This window comes from Salvelinus namaycush, chromosome 7 (genome assembly GCF_016432855.1).
Source record: "Salvelinus namaycush isolate Seneca chromosome 7, SaNama_1.0, whole genome shotgun sequence".
Lineage (NCBI taxonomy): Eukaryota > Metazoa > Chordata > Actinopteri > Salmoniformes > Salmonidae > Salvelinus > Salvelinus namaycush.
In genome coordinates this window covers 5578714-5597835 of record NC_052313.1, presented here as the reverse complement: position 1 = coordinate 5597835, position 19122 = coordinate 5578714, and the positions used below count along the sequence as shown (strand labels likewise).

The following is a 19122-nucleotide window of genomic DNA, read 5'->3' as shown; positions in this document are numbered from 1 at the left end:
ACATGCAGTAGTAGATGGTGTAGCTCTATAGGAATTTAAAAAAAAATCAAACCCTTTTTAGATTACATTTTAAGACAGCAAAATGTGAAGACTGTGCACGTGGTTTGTAGACTTTCCCCTTTACCTTAGCTGGACATTTAGTATATATATATTCCCACAAAATGGTATTACCATGATCATCCCATTCACACGTTCAGACAATGCAGTGATGCTGAAGGCAGATATCTAAGACGTAAGGTCCATCTGCTGGACATCAGACGGGACGACTGCAGCAAGCCTCAAACCACATCACCTCACCCCATCGCTCAGGGTTATCGTAAATCACCTTAAAACACCACATCACCTCACCCCATAGCTTGGTGTTATCGTAATCACCTTAAAACACCACATCACCTCGGACCCCATAGCTCGGTGTAATCGTAAATCACCTTAAAACACCACATCATCCTTGGATCCCCAAAGATGTGCAGGTGACATGATTCAATGAAATGGTTAAATAAAAATCCTTGACAATTCTCATAATAGTATTTATTTTGTAGTCTTTCTCGACAACCCAAAAACACATTACAAAACAGATTCAGTAACTGAGGTGACTTAGATTAGATAGGCAACATAGACGAGTGACTCAGACAACGATATAATCTGGTAAGTTCTGGTGGAGCCTTGAGAGAGATATCTCGCGTCAGTTAAGTTCTGGCTTCCTTAAAACAGTCTCAAATAAGAATTTAATGTGTCTTCTCTTCCAGTAGTGCTTAGAAAATTATAATAGATTTAATAATTTAATAAAGTCTCAAACCTGTTGAAAATGTCTCAGGTTAGCATTGCTTTTAAAAGTTTGTGGCTCTTGGTTTGGTTAAGCACAAACCAATGACAGAAAGGAATCTGTAGACATGTTCAGGTATGATACATACATACATACAAGCATAAATACATACATCTGTATGTGCAACAGTTTCAGTATTTTAAACCTCTGAAGATAGAATTATACACAATCACTCATTGTCTGCAGGAGTCCAAGTGGCTGTAAATAGATTCCTTTCCTTTGCGACCAGTAATAGATCACATGTCACGACAGGTCTGTATCATTCTGCTGTCATGATGTAGTGGATCTTAGGACGATGGTCCAAGGAAAAGGAAATTATCTGTCTTAGACCGTTGGAACTTCTACATGGAACTCGGTGTCCACAACATCTTCCAATGGGCAAAGAGTGTGGAGAATGATTTAGAGTTGGAATGGACACAGAGGCACAAAACTCAACAAAAAAAGCCCCACTTTCCCAAACTACAAAAACAAAAAGGTCCCAACAGACAAAATGTTGACGCAGCTTCATCTAGGGAAATAATACTGTGCCTGCAACGTTTCTAAAAACAAGTCAAACAGAAATCTGCACGGCTTTGTGTAGTAATCCTAAAGCTGGAATCGTTAATGGTGAAAATGCCACATCCGTTTGTGATATTACCACAACAAAGACGTTACTGCAAACACAACCAACACTGTTGTTCCCCCTCTGACACCAGCAATAGAGGAACACAAAACATACTGCACATTTTGTTTTTTACCGTGCAGCTTTGCAACTAAAACAATAACAGTGGTGGGGCAGCCAGTGGCACCGTCTTCCCCCCGCTGCGGATTCCATCTTTAACTTTGTATGAAACTAAACTTTTTTCCCCTTTCTTATTTAAGGTTTCAAATTAAGACACGACATCAGTGCTAAAAAAAATTGCAGTTCTTATTCTTAGTTCCTTTTAGATTCAATCTTTTTGGTGATTTTGCATGTCTCAGGTAGATTGAGCGAGCATTATTTAGCATACACACGCGCATTTACCTCGATATGGATCCCCAAAAATAAAAACTCATCCAAACTCTCTTTTAACCACTTAATAGTTAACTACACATTTCTAAAGACAGTCCACAAAACACAAGTTTGCATGGAGGAGACCTCCAGTAGCCATCTGACGGAAGATATGCAGCAGAGTGAGCGAAGGATTCTGGGATAGCGTTATTCCAAACAGGAATAGTCAGGAGTGGGAAGATTGTCTTCATCCCGTTCTGAACAGACCTGTTGATGTATGGTTAGGATTCAGATTCGCATCACGCCTATAAAAAGGAAGGAAGAACAACTGAAGGGGGTCATCATCATCAGCTGTAGAATACTGGACGGGAGTGTCAATGCATATCTACCATCTTCTGACCTGAAGAGAGAAGCAGAGGAAAAGTTGATTTAATACACAGTAATACCGATTGTTTTCCTACACATAAAATGTACTTCTATTGACCACTGCCAAATTTTCCCAACAGGTTTGACAACCCTTTAAAATGGTAATAAGTAGGCCACCCTTCCTGTGACAACCCTTTAAAATGGTAACAAGTAGGCCACCCTTCCTGTGACAACCCTTTAAAATGGTAACAAGTAGGCCACCCTTCCTGTGACAACCCTTTAAAATGGTAACAAGTAGGCCACCCTTCCTGTGACAACCCTTTAAAATGGTAACAAGTAGGCCACGCTTCCTGTGACAACCCTTTAAAATGGTAACAAGTAGGCCACCCTTCCTGTGACAACCCTTTAAAATGGTAACAAGTAGGCCACCCTTCCTGTGACAACCCTTTAAAATGGTAACAAGTAGGCCACCCTTCCTGTGACAACCCTTTAAAATGGTAACAAGTAGGCCACCCTTCCTGTGACAACCCTTTAAAATGGTAACAAGTAGGCCACCCTTCCTGTGACAACCCTTTAAAATGGTAACAAGTAGGCCACCCTTCCTGTGACAACCCTTTAAAATGGTAACAAGTAGGCCACCCTTCCTGTGACAACCCTTTAAAATGGTAACAAGTAGGCCACCCTTCCTGTGACAACCCTTTAAAATGGTAACAAGTAGGCCACCCTTCCTGTGACAACCCTTTAAAATGGTAACAAGTAGGCCACCCTTCCTGTGACAACCCTTTAAAATGGTAACAAGTAGGCCACCCTTCCTGTGACAACCCTTTAAAATGGTAACAAGTAGGCCACCCTTCCTGTGACAACCCTTTAAAATGGTAACAAGTAGGCCACCCTTCCTGTGACAACCCTTTAAAATGGTAACAAGTAGGCCACCCTTCCTGTGACAACCCTTTAAAATGGTAACAAGTAGGCCACCCTTCCTGTGACAACCCTTTAAAATGGTAATAAGTAGGCCACCCTTCCTGTGACAACCCTTTAAAATGGTAACAAGTAGGCCACCCTTCCTGTGACAACCCTTTAAAATGGTAACAAGTAGGCCACCCTTCCTGTGACAACCCTTTAAAATGGTAACAAGTAGGCCACCCTTCCTGTGACAACCCTTTAAAATGGTAACAAGTAGGCCACCCTTCCTGTGACAACCCTTTAAAATGGTAACAAGTAGGCCACGCTTCCTGCATTTTCCTGCCTTAAAAGTAAAAAAAAAAAAAGTGATTTTATTATTGATTTTATAACTATAAAATTATCACAATTTTCTATGATATTGTATTTCCATGTGTCAGTGGTCAGTGTTTATCCCAGGCAGATCGACCAGAGAGAGGGGGACACGGAGAACGTATTCACTACTCACAGTGCCATCACTTCACCACTGGGGGGGCACATAGCTGTAGGTGGGCGTGCCTGGGTGTCGGTATGTGGGCATCGTGACTTGGTGGGGGGCGAGGGGATTCGGGGAGTGCGTCAACAATGTTCCTGGAGAAGGGAGGGAGGTGGGAAAGGTCAGGAATTTAGACAAGAGCAAAACCATTTCTTCATCCTCGTCAAAGATTTGTACGCTGTGTAGAGACAGGATAGTATAAAAAAAGAGGAAAATATTGGAACTCACCGGCTGACATGGCCATAGTGGTCCCTGCTACCATCCCCATGGCAACACCATTGTGGGGGCGAGGCGGATGGTGCATGGGCGGGGCATACATGGCTGCTGGCATCCCATTGGGCTGGACCACTGTAGTGTGATGTATGACATGGGGCGGGGCTGCGTACAGTGGCTGTGTGTAGTAAGTGCCTTGATGCTGAGAGAGAGAGATCTCACGTCAGTACCTCAGAGAGAGATCTCACGTCAGTACCTCAGAGAGAGAGATCTCACGTCAGTACCTCAGAGAGAGAGATCTCACGTCAGTACCTCAGAGAGAGATCTCACGTCAGTACCTCAGAGAGAGAGATCTCACGTCAGTACCTCAGAGAGAGAGATCTCACGTCAGTACCTCAGAGAGAGAGAGATCTCACGTCAGTACCTCAGAGAGAGAGAGATCTCACGTCAGTACCTCAGAGAGAGAGAGATCTCACGTCAGTACCTCAGAGAGAGAGAGATCTCACGTCAGTACCTCAGAGAGAGAGAGATCTCACGTCAGTACCTCAGAGAGAGAGAGATCTCACGTCAGTACCTCAGAGAGAGAGAGATCTCACGTCAGTACCTCAGAGAGAGAGAGATCTCACGTCAGTACCTCAGAGAGAGAGAGATCTCACGTCAGTACCTCAGAGAGAGAGAGATCTCACGTCAGTACCTCAGAGAGAGAGAGATCTCACGTCAGTACCTCAGAGAGAGAGAGATCTCACGTCAGTACCTCAGAGAGAGAGAGATCTCACGTCAGTACCTCAGAGAGAGAGATCTCACGTCAGTACCTCAGAGAGCGAGATCTCACGTCAGTACCTCAGAGAGAGAGATCTCACGTCAGTACCTCAGAGAGAGAGATCTCACGTCAGTACCTCAGAGAGAGAGAGATCTCACGTCAGTACCTCAGAGAGAGAGATCTCACGTCAGTACCTCAGAGAGAGAGATCTCACGTCAGTACCCCAGAGAGAGAGATCTCACGTCAGTACCCCAGAGAGAGAGATCTCACGTCAGTACCCCAGAGAGAGAGATGTCACGTCAGTACCTCAGAGAGATCTCACGTCAGTACCTCGGAGAGAGAGATCTCACGTCAGTACCTCAGAGAGCCAAGTACAACTACAGCAGCAATATGCAGCAAGCTAATGTGTATGGACCCAATTCAGACCAAGGAAATGTCTGCCTTTCATACGCACTTCTCAGTATTTGGTATTCCGACTTAACTTATTCAGTCGCGTAATGCGCTCTGCAGGAGTGGCTACCTTGCTCGCTTTGAATACATTTCATTTTTAAAATATACTCTGATCTTGTAGATTATTTAGGGTTAGGAAAGTATTTATGAAACCCTTTGGGCTGGGGGCAGGGACTTGGCCCTTCCGGCGTCTCGGGGCATGTGGAAGTCGAGGGCTCCCACTGATGGGAGCGCCCATTCGTATTGTCTTAATAAAAATTCTGATTTTAAAAAATACCGTATATATATTTATGATATTTTTTTAAATAAAAATTCTTATTTAAAAAAATACCGTATATATATTTATGATATTTTTTTAAAGGTTTGGAGAGCCTTTACGCAGAAAAGAAAGAAAATGGTGGTTGGATTCATTCGGAAAATTACCACATTCAGTTATTTAACACACGGAAACGTTGGAAGATTAGTGTACATAGATTTATGATAGGGAGAATAGTGTACAATAGTAGGTTATACCCTCATCTATTGCCTGCACTAACCATGGAACTGTGTGATGTCACAGCCAAGTACAGCGCTAGGTTCAAACTGTTACGGCTTGGCATAGGAGAAATGCTCACTAACAGGGAGGCTAACAAATTCATGCACAGTATGGGAAATATCTGGGATCTTTCAATTCGGCTCATGAAACCAACACTTTACATGTTGCGTTTATATCTTTGTTCAGTACAGTTCTGCAAGTACAGCAAATAAATAAATAGGTTACGTTTTACTACTTCAGATGGTAAAGGTTGACTGGATATGTTGCAGTAGTCTGTAGATGAACTAACAAACTAACGGACGGACTGACCTGTGCGTAGGGGTTCTGTTGGGGGTAGGTGCCTCTCACAGGGTATACTGCTCCAGGGTAGGGGTTGGGTGACGAGTAAGGTGGGACAGCCCCCGTGGTGGGCGAGCAGGACATTTTAAAAGGAGTGCCCGGAGCGTAACCTATAAGAGACATTTCAGAGATATCATCTGGGGAATTACACATTTTAACAGGAAAAAAAAACAATGAACACTTCAGGGCTGGCCTTTGTCCTAAGGGCTTGTAAAGGGACTGATTAATGTCCGACTCCTTTCTGAATCTGTACAACATAAAAGAGGGAAGTTTCAGTCAACGGCAAAATACGTGTAGCTGGAAAACAAGACGAGAGGCAGAAACGTTTGTCTGATTTCAATCTTCTCTCCTGAGAGCTGTCTGGTTCTCCCATGTTTAGCTAAAGGTAATGAAACCATGGTGTACAGAGTCACAACACAGCAGCGACCGCTGAAAGCTGCCGCTACACTACGTACAAAGACTGCGATCGAATTCGACCGATTCAATTCAGGTCAGGATTTAGCCTTCAGTAATGTATCGGGTTGCAACGATCCCACAAACTGATACGGTTCAGCTGGGGTGTACTCACTAGGAACCAAACGGAACCAAATGGAACGGAGAGGGACCTACCTGAATTTGTCCAATGGAAACTCAATTGCAACGGTTTGGACTAATGATTAGACCCCCTGGGGGTGTATTCATTATGGAAACCGTTTACCGTTTAAAAACCAAATGGAAGAAAACAGAGCAAAACATGAGTTTCTATTGGATAAATTCAGGTAGGTCCCTGTTTCCTTCCATTTGCCTCCGTTCAAGAAATGTTTTGCAACAGAATCTGCGTAATAAATACACCCCTGGTGAGATTGGGAGATCAATTCCCACAGAAATCACATACTAACAATGTATTCACTGACTGTACAAGGGTAGGCTTTACATGCAGCTCTGGGAGGGACTGTTACCTTACCCGTGGGGAAGGCTGGGTGGTTGGCTCCAGGGTGGTACATGTTGGGAGCATAGGCAGGGGACGCTGCATACCCCACAGGGAATCCAGCTGGGAGGTCATATGTCATACAAGTTCAGAAGCATCAGACAGACATTTAGAGAAGACCCAACACTTAGAGAGAATTTTTTTAATAAAACTGTGTGTAAACACTACAGGCTCACAAACTGGTTAAGGGGTTCTCTGCCTACCTGGGTATCCTACTAAATGCCCCTTTTGATTGGCATAGGGGACCCCTGTTGGTGCAGGGCAGTACACTGGGTTCATAATGCACTTCAGATACTGCAACAACCAAGACAAGAAGCAAACATTTTATTGTTAATGTTAGATAATATCTGATATGTTCTTCATTAAAAAAAAAACAGTTTTAGAAAAAGTAGCCACTTGTCATACTTGAGTAAAAGATACCATAATAGAAAATGACTCAAGTAAAAGTCACCCAGTAAAATACTACTTGAGTAGTGGGGCAAAAAAGTATTTAGTCAGCCAAAATTGTAGACCTGCACCAGGCTGGGAAGACTGAATCTGCAATAGGTAAGCAGCTTGGTTTGAAGAAATCAACTGTGGGAGCAATTATTAGGAAATGGAAGACATACAAGACCACTGATAATCTCCCTCAATCTGGGGCTCCACGCAAGATCTCACCCCGTGGGGTCAAAATGATCACAAGAACAGTGAGCAAAAATCCCAGAACCACACGGGGGGACCTAGTGAATGACCTGCAGAGAGCTGGGACCAAAGTAACAAAGCCTACCATCAGTAACACTCTACGCCGCCAGGGACTCAAATCCTGCAGTGCCAGACGTGTCCCCCTGCTTAAGCCAGTACATGTCCAGGCCCGTCTGAAGTTTGCTAGAGAGCATTTTGATGATCCAGAAGAAGATTGGGAGAATGTCATATGGTCAGATGAAACCAAAATAGAACTTTTTGGTAAAAACTCAACTCGTCGTGTTTGGAGGACAAAGAATGCTGAGTTGCATCCAAAGAACACCATACCTACTGTGAAGCATGGGGGTGGAAACATCATGCTTTGGGGCTGTTTTTCTGCAAAGGGACCAGGACGACTGATCCGTGTAAAGGAAAGAATGAATGGGGCCATGTATCGTGAGATTTTGAGTGAAAACCTCCTTCCATCAGCAAGGGCATTGAAGATGAAACGTGGCTGGGTCTTTCAGCATGACAATGATCCCAAACACACCGCCCGGGCAACGAAGGAGTGGCTTCGTAAGAAGCATTTCAAGGTCGTGGAGTGGCCTAGCCAGTCTCCAGATCTCAACCCCATAGAAAATCTTTGGAGGGAGTTGAAAGTCTGTGTTGCCCAGCAACAGCCTCAAAACATCACTGCTCTAGAGGAGATCTGCATGGAGGAATGGGCCAAAATACCAGCAACAGTGTGTGAAAACCTTGTGAGGACTTACAGGAAACGTTTGACCAACAAAGGGTATATAACAAAGTATTGAGATAAACTTTTGTTATTGACCAAATACTTATTTTCCACCATAATTTGCAAATAAATTCATTAAAAATCCTACAATGTGAGGCCTCCCGGGTGGCGCAGTGGTCTAGGGCACTGCATCGCAGTGCTAACTGCGCCACCAGAGTCTCTGGGTTCGCGCCCAGGCTCTGTCGCAGCCGGCCGCGACCGGGAGGTCCGTGGGGCGACGCACAATTGGGCTAGCGTCGTCCGGGTTAGGGTGGGTTTGGCCGGTAGGGATATCCTTGTCTCATCGCGCTCCAGCGACTCCTGTGGCGGGCCGGGCGCAGTGTGCGCTAACCAAGGGGGCCAGGTGCACGGTGTTTCCTCCGACACATTGGTGCGGCTGGCTTCCGGGTTGGAGGCGCGCTGTGTTAAGAAGCAGTGCGGCTTGGTTGGGTTGTGCTTCGGAGGACGCATGGCTTTCGACCTTCGTCTCTCCCGAGCCCGTACGGGAGTTGTAGCGATGAGACAAGATAGTAATTACTAGCGATTGGATACCACGAAAATTGGGGAGAAAAGGGGGATAAAATTTTTAAAAAATTTAAAAATTTAAAAAAAATCCTACAATGTGATTTTCTGGATTTTTTTTCTCATTTTGTCTGTCATAGTTGAAGTGTACCTATGATGAAAATTACAGGCCTCTCTCATCTTTTTAAGTGGGAGAACTTGCACAATTGGTGGCTGACTAAATACTTTTTTGCCCCACTGTAAGTATCAAAAGTACATGTCATTACTAAAATATACTTAAGTATCAAATGTATAAATCTTTTCAAATTCCTTATATAAAGAAAACCATGTGTTTAGTGAGTCCACCAGAACATAGAAAGTAGGGATGACCAGGGATGTTTTCTTGATAAGTGTGTGAATTAGACCATTTCCCTGTCCTGTTAAGCATTCAAAATGTAACGAGCATTTCGCTACACCCACAATAACATCTGCTAAATATGTGTATGTAAACAATAACATTTCATTTGAATACTTTTGGGTGTCAGGGAAAATGTATGGAGTAAAAAGTACATTATTGTCTTTAGGAATGTAGTGAAGTAAAAGTAAAATGAGTCAAACATATAAATAGTAGAGCAAAGTACAGATTAGAGGTCGACCGATTAATCGCAATGGCCGATTAATTAGGGCCGATTTCAAGTTTTCATAACAATCGGAAATCGGTATTTTTGGACACTGATTTGGCTTTTTTTTTTTTACACCTTTATTTAACTAGGCAAGTCAGTTAAGGACACATTCTTATTTTCAATGACGGCCTAGGAACAGTGGGTTAACTGCCTTGTTCAGGGGCAGAACGACAGATTTTTACCTTGTCAGCTCGGGGATTCAATCTTTCAACCTGACGGTTAACTAGTCCAACGCTCTAACCAGCTGCCTTACATTGCACTCCACGAGGAGCCTGCCTGTTACACGAATGCAGTAAGAAGCCAAGGTAAGTTGCTAGCTAGCATTAAACTTATCTTATAAAAAACAATCAATCATAATCACTAGTTAACTATACATGGTTGATGATATTACTAGTTTATCTAGCGTGTCCTGCATTGCATATAATCGATGCGGTGCGCATTCGCCAAAAAGGACTGTCGTTGCTCCAACGTGTACCTAACCATAAACATCAATGCCTTTCTTAAAATCAATACACAAGTATATATTTTTTAACCTGCATATTTAGTTAAAATAAATCCAGGTTAGCAGGCAATATGAACCAGGTGAAATTGTGTCACTTCTCTTGCGTTCATTGCACGCAGTCAGGGTATATGCAACAGTTTGGGCCGCCTGGCTCGTTGCGAACTAATTTGCCAGAATTTTACGTAATTATGACATAACATTGAAGGTTGTGCAATGTAACAGCAATATTTAGACTTATGGATGCCACCCGTTAGATAAAATACGGACCGGTTCCGTATTTCACTGAAAGAATAAACGTTTTGTTTTCGAGATGATAGTTTCCGGATTCGACCATATTAATGACCTAAGGCTCGTATTTCTGTGTGTTATTATGTTATAATTAAGTCTATGATTTGATAGAGCAGTCTGACTGAGCGATGGTAGGCACCAGCAGGCTCGTAAGCATTCATTCAAACAGCACTTTCGTGCGTTTTACCAGCAGCTCTTCGCAATGCTCCAAGCATTGCGCTATTTATGACTTCAAGCCTATCAACTCCAGAGATCAGGCTGGTGTAACAGATGTGAAATGGCTAGCTAGTTAGCGGGGTGGACGCTAATAGCGTTTCAAACGTCACTCGCTCTGAGACTTGGAGTAGTTGTTCCCCTTGCTCTGCATGGGTAACGCTGCTTCGAGGGTGGCTGTTGTCGATGTGTTCCTGGTTCGAGCCCAGGTAGGAGCGAGGAGAGGAACGGAAGCTATACTGTTACACTGGCAATACCCCACCTCTTTAAGGAATACCTAGGATAGGATAAAGTAATCCTTCTGACCCCCCCCCCCCCCCCCTTAAAAGATTTAGATGCACTATTGTAAAGTGGCTGTTCCACTGGATGTCATAAGGTGAATGCACCAATTTGTAAGTCGCTCTGGATAAGAGCGTCTGCTAAATGACTTAAATGTAAATGTAAAATGTACTAAAGTGCCTGTAAGAACATCCAATAGTCAAAGGTATATGAAATACAAATCGTATAGAGAGAAACAGTTCTATAATTCCTATAATAACTACAACCTAAAACTTCTTACCTGGGAATATTGAAGACTCATGTTAAAAGGAACCACCAGCTTTCATATGTTCTCATGTTCTGAGCAAGGAACTTAAACCTTAGCTTTCTTACATGGCACATATTGCACTTTTACTTTCTTCTCCAACACTTTCATCTTGCATTATTTAAACCAAATTGAACATGTTTCATTATTTATTTGAAGCTAAATTGATTTTATTGATGTATTATATTAAGTTAAAATAAGTGTTCATTCAGTATTGATGTAACTGTCATCATTACAAATAAAATAAATAGGGCGATTAATCGGTATTGGCTTTTTTTGGTCCTCCAATAATCGGCGTTGAAAAATCATAATCGGTTGACCTCTAGTACAGATACCCCCAAAAACTACTTCAGTAAAATTACTTGAAAGTACTACTTAAGTACTTTACACCACTGTTTAAAACAAAACCTGGCTATAGTAAGTGCCATACTGGTTGCTGTCACATAACGTATTGCTTGTCGAGGAGGATGCAATGCTATGTCATGACTCATGATCTGAATCATTATAGCTTCACAACCAAAACTATGTGAAGAAGGTAGCTAGCTAGCAAACCAGTTAAACTAGCCGCAATAGCTAACTATAGTACAGTGCATTCGGAAAGTATTCAGACCCCTTCACTTTTCCCACATTTTGTTACATTACAACCTTATTCTAACCTTATTTTTATTTTTTTTGCCTCAATCTACACACACCCCATAATGGCAAAGTAAACAAAACGTTTTTTAGACATGTTTGCAAATGTATTAAACATTTTAAAAACTGAAATATCACATTTAAATTTCATCCCCCCCCCAAAAATCGCTAAGTAACAAAGTCTTCCAATTTTGAGTGTTCATGTAATGTTCAAAGCATCCTGAATACACTCGTTTTGTTTTTTTACCTTTATTTAACTTGGCAGGTCAGTTAAGAACAAATTCGTATTTTCAATGACGGCCTAGGAACAGTGGGTTAACTGCCTTGTTCAGGGGCAGAACGACAGAGTGTTACCTTGTCAGCTCGGGGATTTGAACTTGCAACCTTTCGGTTACCAACGCTCTAAAGCCACTTGGCTACCCTGCCACCCCATCACCTAACCTGTGATTTTTATTAAAACAAATTCCACCCTGGTCATAGAACTAAGCCATGTCAAAATACGTAGAATTGCAGTAAATTACCTGAAAAACAGTAGGGGGGTTGTGCTAGGGAGAACACACATAGTAAATCCAAGCCCTCTTCAAAAGTTGGCAACCCTGAGCAGCTAGCTAGTATATACACAGATCAATGTTTTTCGTAAATCATAATTAGCCATCATGTGGCGCCCTTCACTTGACACATTTAGAGTATGGGACCCGTGGTCGCAGTATTGGAAATGGACGTGTATCGATTAACGAACAGCTACAGTAGTGAACGATAGGGCAGCTAGCTAGAATTCAACACATTACGGTAACGTTAGGTAGCGAACTGTAAACAGTGACATTATTCTTGTGCTTCTGTGCTGACAAATCCCTATGGAGCGTTTAACTATGGGCGATGCAGTAGCTCCACAACAACAAGGGCCGCGGGATGGTATTGTGTTGGGGCTACAGTCGCATCTCTCTCCTTGTAGTTAATACTGGCTGTCCCATCCACCTCTTCATATTGTCAATCTTGGCAACTGGTTTAACAATAGATGCCAACTGTAATATTAGGAATAGTTGTCAACGTTACTTACAGTTGTAATTTCTCAGTTTCCGACTGCTGTTCTTTTAGGCTCAGATGTTTACTTTTGGTTATTGTATTTTTGTTCTCACGGTCTCTGGTTGACGCTGTTCTTTTCTGCTTGGCTCACTGCGCACAAAAAATTCTCCAGCAACCGGCGTCACTTCCGAGTACAGTGAGTCTCCATTGTGCCCATGTCACATGATGTCGTACTGCAATAAAAGGTGACTTTCACTTTGCTGTCTCTGGGCAATGGTTCTGGGACAGCATATGTATAACATGGTATACGCTATTATATAATTTATGTAATAGAGTATAGATACTGATGCATACGCATCATCTGTCATAAATAATAGCTATGGGGGTGTCTCAATGCATTAATGCATTAGGCATTTGTAGATTATATTGGACCTTTTGTCGGTGTTGGATCGTGTTGGCATTGCTCAACAATACGTTGTTCCTAAAAATAACTGCAATCAAATCTGAAAGAAGCATTCTTGCATTCATCTATTTTCTATCTGTCAATGACAATTACAACCCTCCCCATAATGGAAGTAGACCCTTACACAGATCTAGGATCAGTAAACCATACTTCAATCTTCAGTTTGGACTCTAGGCTGGCTGGGGGGTACAATTAAATCTGACTGTAGATCAGCTATAAGGGGCACTGTATGACAGACAAAGGTCCTAACAGGAACACAAAGTAAAATGCACCTATTATCATTTTCCGGACAGAAAGTTATTTATGCGATTATCTCGGTCCCCTTATTTAGAATTAAGGATTGTGAATCAGAATAAATATAAATTTATATTAATTTAGAAATACATGATTTATCAATGCTGTACAAACATTTCCGGGACCTTGACTGGATTTCGCATTTTCCTTCTCCCTTTACCAACCCGGGCTGGGTCCATGGAAATACATGCAGAACAATACAACCGCTGTGATTTAGGCTCGTATTGTTAAAAATGGTCAGTTTTAATTCATTTTAGTTAGGAATTTATGCTGTAAAACACAATTTATCGGTCGGCGTCCTCAATTAGACAAATATGTCGGGAGCGGCCGCCGGAGGGGCGCAGTCTTGCATCGGCGCAGCCGCTGCCAGTTGTAGCTCTGCCGGGAACTCCTTCGTCGCAGCCGGCGGAGGTGTGGGAATAGCAGGCAGGCTACCCAGTCGGGTTCTTGAGCATGTGTTCTCTTATCTGGATTTGTATGATCTAATGCGGTGCTCGTTGGTGTGCTGGCATTGGAACAACTGCCTAGCCGACGAGAACAGCGAGGTGTGGCGGAGTCTGTGCGCTCGCTCTCTCAGTGAAGAGGCACTGCGCTCCGACATTCTCTGCAATCTGCCAACCTACAAGGGAAAGGTAGCTATATATGCTAACGTTTGTTTACTATTTGAAAATCATCGTGAAGGCCTATAGCTATTGTTACAGACTTGTATGATTTCAATCCAGATGATACTACAATGAATAACTCACGCACCCACTTTCAGCACACATATTAGCTTGCCATTCAATCAGACCGCCTACTCATCAACGTTATTAGTCACGCTGTCTGTCATGCAGAGACTAGTGTCTAGCGGTCTGCACACGCCCTGTTTATTCGACGTCTGCATTCAATAAGATACATGAGCATGATGTAATAATTTCCTGAACGAGATAATGTAAGTGAAATGATATAGCTATGATCTCTGGTTCTGCCCTCATATTTTGCTCTCAATTCATCGAGATGCACCAGCCATATTTGATCAATTACTTGGATGGATGGAGTTGTTGATCCTCTTCAAAACCCTGACCCATCTTTGTCTGCCTTCTCTCCCGTCTTCTCCTCTCCTGAAGCTCAAGTCCTACCAGCACGCTCTGAGTTCCCACGACTGTTCACGTAATGTCTACGTGAAGAAGAACGGCTTCACCCTTCACCGCAACCCCATCGCCCAGAGCACAGACGGAGCCCGCGGCAAGATTGGCTTCTCTGAGGGCCGCCATGCCTGGGAGATCTGGTGGGAGGGGCCCCTAGGGACCGTGGCGGTGATCGGCATCGCCACCAAGCGTGCTGCCATGCAATGCCAGGGCTACGTGGCCCTCCTGGGTACTGACGACCAAAGCTGGGGCTGGAACCTGGTGGATAACAACCTGCTCCACAATGGGGAGGTCAACGGGAACTTCCCCCAGTGCAACAACGCCCCCAAATACCAGGTAGGTTAGCAACATGTATCCCGTGGGTCATATTCATTAGCGCACAGTGTACACCGTAGCAAATATTTTGCTACAGAAAAATTCCATCTCAACAGCGAGTTTAGTGCTGAAGTTCAGGGACGTTGTCACTATGGGGTGAGCTGCAGAGTTCAGGGACGTTGTCACTATGGGGTGAGCTGCAGAGTTCAGGGACGTTGTCACTATGGGGTGAGCTGCAGAGTTCAGGGACGTTGTCACTATGGGGTGAGCTGCAGAGTTCAGGGACGTTGTCACTATGGGGTGAGCTGCAGAGTTCAGGGACGTTGTCACTATGGGGTGAGCTGCAGAGTTCAGGGACGTTGTCACTATGGGGTGAGCTGCAGAGTTCAGGGACGTTGTCACTATGGGGTGAGCTGCAGAGTTCAGGGACGTTGTCACTATGGGGTGAGCTGCAGAGTTCAGGGACGTTGTCACTATGGGGTGAGCTGCAGAGTTCAGGGACGTTGTCACTATGGGGTGAGCTGCAGAGTTCAGGGACGTTGTCACTATGGGGTGAGCTGCAGAGGTCAGGGACGTTGTCACTATGGGGTGAGCTGCAGAGGTCAGGGACGTTGTCACTATGGGGTGAGCTGCAGAGTTCAGGGACGTTGTCACTATGGGGTGAGCTGCAGAGTTCAGGGACGTTGTCACTATGGGGTGAGCTGCAGAGTTCAGGGACGTTGTCACTATGGGGTGAGCTGCAGAGTTCAGGGACGTTGTCACTATGGGGTGAGCTGCAGAGTTCAGGGACGTTGTCACTATGGGGTGAGCTGCAGAGGTCAGGGACGTTGTCACTATGGGGTGAGCTGCAGAGGTCAGGGACGTTGTCACTATGGGGTGAGCTGCAGAGTTCAGGGACGTTGTCACTATGGGGTGAGCTGCAGAGTTCAGGGACGTTGTCACTATGGGGTGAGCTGCAGAGTTCAGGGACGTTGTCACTATGGGGTGAGCTGCAGACAGGGGTATAGACACATCTGAATACATAAATGGATATGTCCTATTAAAGCTCTGAGCCATTGTTTAAGGCTGATGAACCATCTCAATTAAGTGTTTGTAGTTGAAATATTAAATTGACATTTATTTATGGGATGAGTTGGTACAGTAGGATGCATGTCAAGAAGAACGTTACTTTAAATGAGAAGTTCTCATAACAGTAAGCATGTATTAATTGTAGCTTGAAAGTGAAGCAATTCTCTGTATTGTAGCTGTTACTTATTGTTATATTACTTTCTAGTGTAATGGTGTGCGTCCACAGATCGGGGAGAGGATACGAGTAATCCTGGATATGGATAACAAAACCCTGGCCTTCGAGAGAGGCTTTGAATTCCTGGGAGTGGCCTTCCGAGGGCTTCCGAAAGCCTGCCTCTTCCCGGCCGTCTCGGCTGTCTATGGCAACACTGAGGTGACCATGGTCTACCTGGGCAAGCCTCTGGATGGGTAGCACTGCCACAAGACCAGCCGGTGCCATGTCAGGTGTGCCAAGGATAATGACTGATGGTTGGCACCGAGAAGACTCTAAACTAACATTCCACAACCACTGGAGTGGAACCTAAAATCAAAATGGATGCTAGTGATCATTGATGGACAGAGGGGAGGTGGGTGTGGACTGGAGGTTGTCTCAACATGGATGTTATCCACTAGCTGCTGGACCATTTTATTGACAATATGGGAGGACTTGACTTTTTTTTTTTTTAAATGTTATTTTATGAAGTAACAACACTGCTGAATCCCGTACATGCGGTTGGTTGTATGTCTGTTCCTATGAGGCCAAACCAAATATGAACTGTGGCAAATATGTAAAGAAACCTCATCATATGATAGAGGAACAAGTCATCATCATGAGAATATTGTAGATGTGGAAATGTAAAGCTGTAACATTTCTAGAGCACAAAGGTGTAACTGCCATGAGGGGAGAACGTGGAGTGATTGACCTTTGACCCTTTCAGAGGACTACATGCAGTATGGAACACTTTTTGGCCAACTGACCATTAAAACCAGGAAAGACTGGTTCAGTAGCTAAGCTAGCTAGTCATGAGCATGCGTTACAGTATAACTGACACGTCTCCTCTCTTCAGATACATCGTATAGGAGAGCAGAAGTCCGGGGACTACATTACCCTTTGTGCATCCATTTTAATTGTGGTGGTATTAGTCCTAGTATTTCATGATATTTATTTATAGGTTTTAATCCGTGGTACTATTGAAGAGGTCATGGAAGCTTCAAATAAAGACTACCTGGTGCCAGTCTGATTGATTGTTTCATGATGCTTCCACAAGAGGGCGATCATTGCTTTGTATATGTTATATAAAATAAGAACCACCTACTGAAACATTTTAATAGGCCTGTATTTTATTTACTTCCTAAATCAAAAGACACTTGCACATCTGAGCTATCTTTGTTGCAGGTGCCTGGTAACAGTTTAATAAGATAAGAACGAAGAAGAAACCCGCACCTTGATAGTATCACTGCTCTTTATTTAGCTGTACGTATCGGCTTCCTAAATTCAAAGCCACCTTTCAATGTCTATATTATCACATTGCAGTCTCCCTTATTCTACAATCAAATCCTTTGTTTTGTCTGCCTTTCTCATAAAGTAGAGTTGGTGTTTGTGGGCTGAATGAACTGCAGGAGAGTGTCAGTCTGTAGGGATTCTCAGATGCCCTAGGTTAGCTTAAAGCAGGTTTCTGATTTATAGTTTGATTATAATGTACCAGTTTGTCAACCGGTTTCCTGGGTGTGTGTGTGTGTTATAACCACATGAAAGCTTAGAATGTCAGCGGTGTTCTACCTCAATGCTACTCGTGCACACTCTTGAGGGAGCATGAGGGATGTCTCTTTGTACTGTTTTTAAAACACAAGGCATAATACTTTTACTAAATGGAATATTGAAAGAGAGGAGATCCAGGTCTAATATTTGAGGCCAGGTTAAACCTCTGAACAATGAACGCTGCTTAAATTAAACTGACCATGAATCTGGCTTCAGCTGCCAATCCCGTAGTAAAGTCAGAGTTGAGGGAGAGAGGAGAGGCCTCATAGCATGAAAACAAGAAGGAAGCGCCAACAGATCACCCATGCAATGGCCCCAACAGATCACCCATGCAATGGCGGCTCCATCACTTCCTGATTCTAATTCCCTATTCTATTTCCAGAACTATAGGAGAATACACAACACTACGCTGTGGTAGGCCACAGAATTTAAAAAAATAATTACCTTTCTCTCTGTGTTTCTCTTCCAAAGGTTCAGCACAAATGAGAGGGCTGGTTGAATATGTTTAATAGTGTCAGTGTAGGTGAACTATTCATTGTCAAGAAAAAACTATTTTTCTCTTTACAGTTGCACAAGTGTCAGCTAGGCAGGAAGGGTGTGAGTGTTGAGTGGTTTCCTCTCTGTACTATCTGATGATCAGAAACAGGAGTAGGCGAGAGAGGGGTGAGAAAGGCGTTTTCTCACTAGGTTTTTGTGGTAGACGAGAGAAGCATACACAAATCGTGATGTGAATGACAAATGCCAATGTACCAGGCTTTTTCGTGAGAGCATGAAGTGCTTCACATTGCTATTTTGAAAACAAAACTTTAAAAAAGGGTATTTTAACTTAGAATTCCCACATAGAAATGATTGGGTGAGAAAGTTGTATTTGATGTAAACCTTTATCGGCAAATAACATTGTAAGTCGACAGTGATGCACTATGTGCACAGGTATGGATGCCATGCATATTATACAATGTAGTGAAGCTTCTGGTTCCAATGTTTAATGTAATATAGAACATGTCTCTGACCTAGGCATGTGAATCTATTTGTATGATCTTGTCCATGTGACTTTGGTTTCCGTTGCTAGCCTGCTTCCGCAAATACTAATTGCACGGCTCTGCTGTGTAGAGAACACACACCACTCGACCCACCAGCGCTGCATCGCGCACAACCGGAGATATGGTCAACAGCTCAACCGACTGTGGCTTGAAGGACCCACATCTAACCATCAGCGTGAGTAGTGGATGCGCTGTACACTCCTTTCCAACTGCGTGTGATGGATCTACACTCAGCATGTAGAAAAGTCATCTATAAATAACATAAACGCAAACTAGCACTCTTTTCACTACATGCTTGTAATATCCGAACAGAAAGTTTAACGTTGAGGTTATTGTCATTCATGCTCTTAGGTCAAGG

General features: G+C 43.4%; 2 protein-coding genes across 3 annotated transcripts; one reads left to right on the top strand and one right to left on the bottom strand.

Annotated features, from left to right (window-relative positions):
- Positions 1 to 510: 510 nt before the first annotated feature.
- LOC120050917 (myelin-associated neurite-outgrowth inhibitor-like) lies at positions 511 to 12879 on the bottom strand. The gene is made up of 7 exons (XM_038997444.1): positions 12754 to 12879; positions 7062 to 7152; positions 6835 to 6921; positions 5862 to 6001; positions 3823 to 4009; positions 3568 to 3689; positions 511 to 2193 (listed from the first exon to the last, which is right to left on the bottom strand). Exons 2-6 carry the CDS (start codon positions 7135 to 7137, stop codon positions 3580 to 3582), a joined length of 600 nt encoding a protein of 199 aa, XP_038853372.1. The 5' UTR covers positions 7138 to 7152; positions 12754 to 12879; the 3' UTR covers positions 511 to 2193; positions 3568 to 3579.
- A 712-nt stretch (positions 12880 to 13591) lies between these two features.
- Positions 13592 to 17206, top strand: LOC120050294 (F-box/SPRY domain-containing protein 1). 2 transcript variants are annotated; one of them, XM_038996870.1, is made up of 3 exons: positions 13592 to 14108; positions 14583 to 14939; positions 16213 to 17206. In XM_038996870.1, exons 1-3 carry the CDS (start codon positions 13791 to 13793, stop codon positions 16396 to 16398), a joined length of 861 nt encoding a protein of 286 aa, XP_038852798.1. In that variant the 5' UTR covers positions 13592 to 13790; the 3' UTR covers positions 16399 to 17206. The 2 variants fall into 2 exon arrangements, with proteins under 2 accessions (XP_038852798.1, XP_038852797.1); XM_038996869.1 differs by having other exon boundaries at positions 16192 to 17206.
- Positions 17207 to 19122: the final 1916 nt, after the last annotated feature.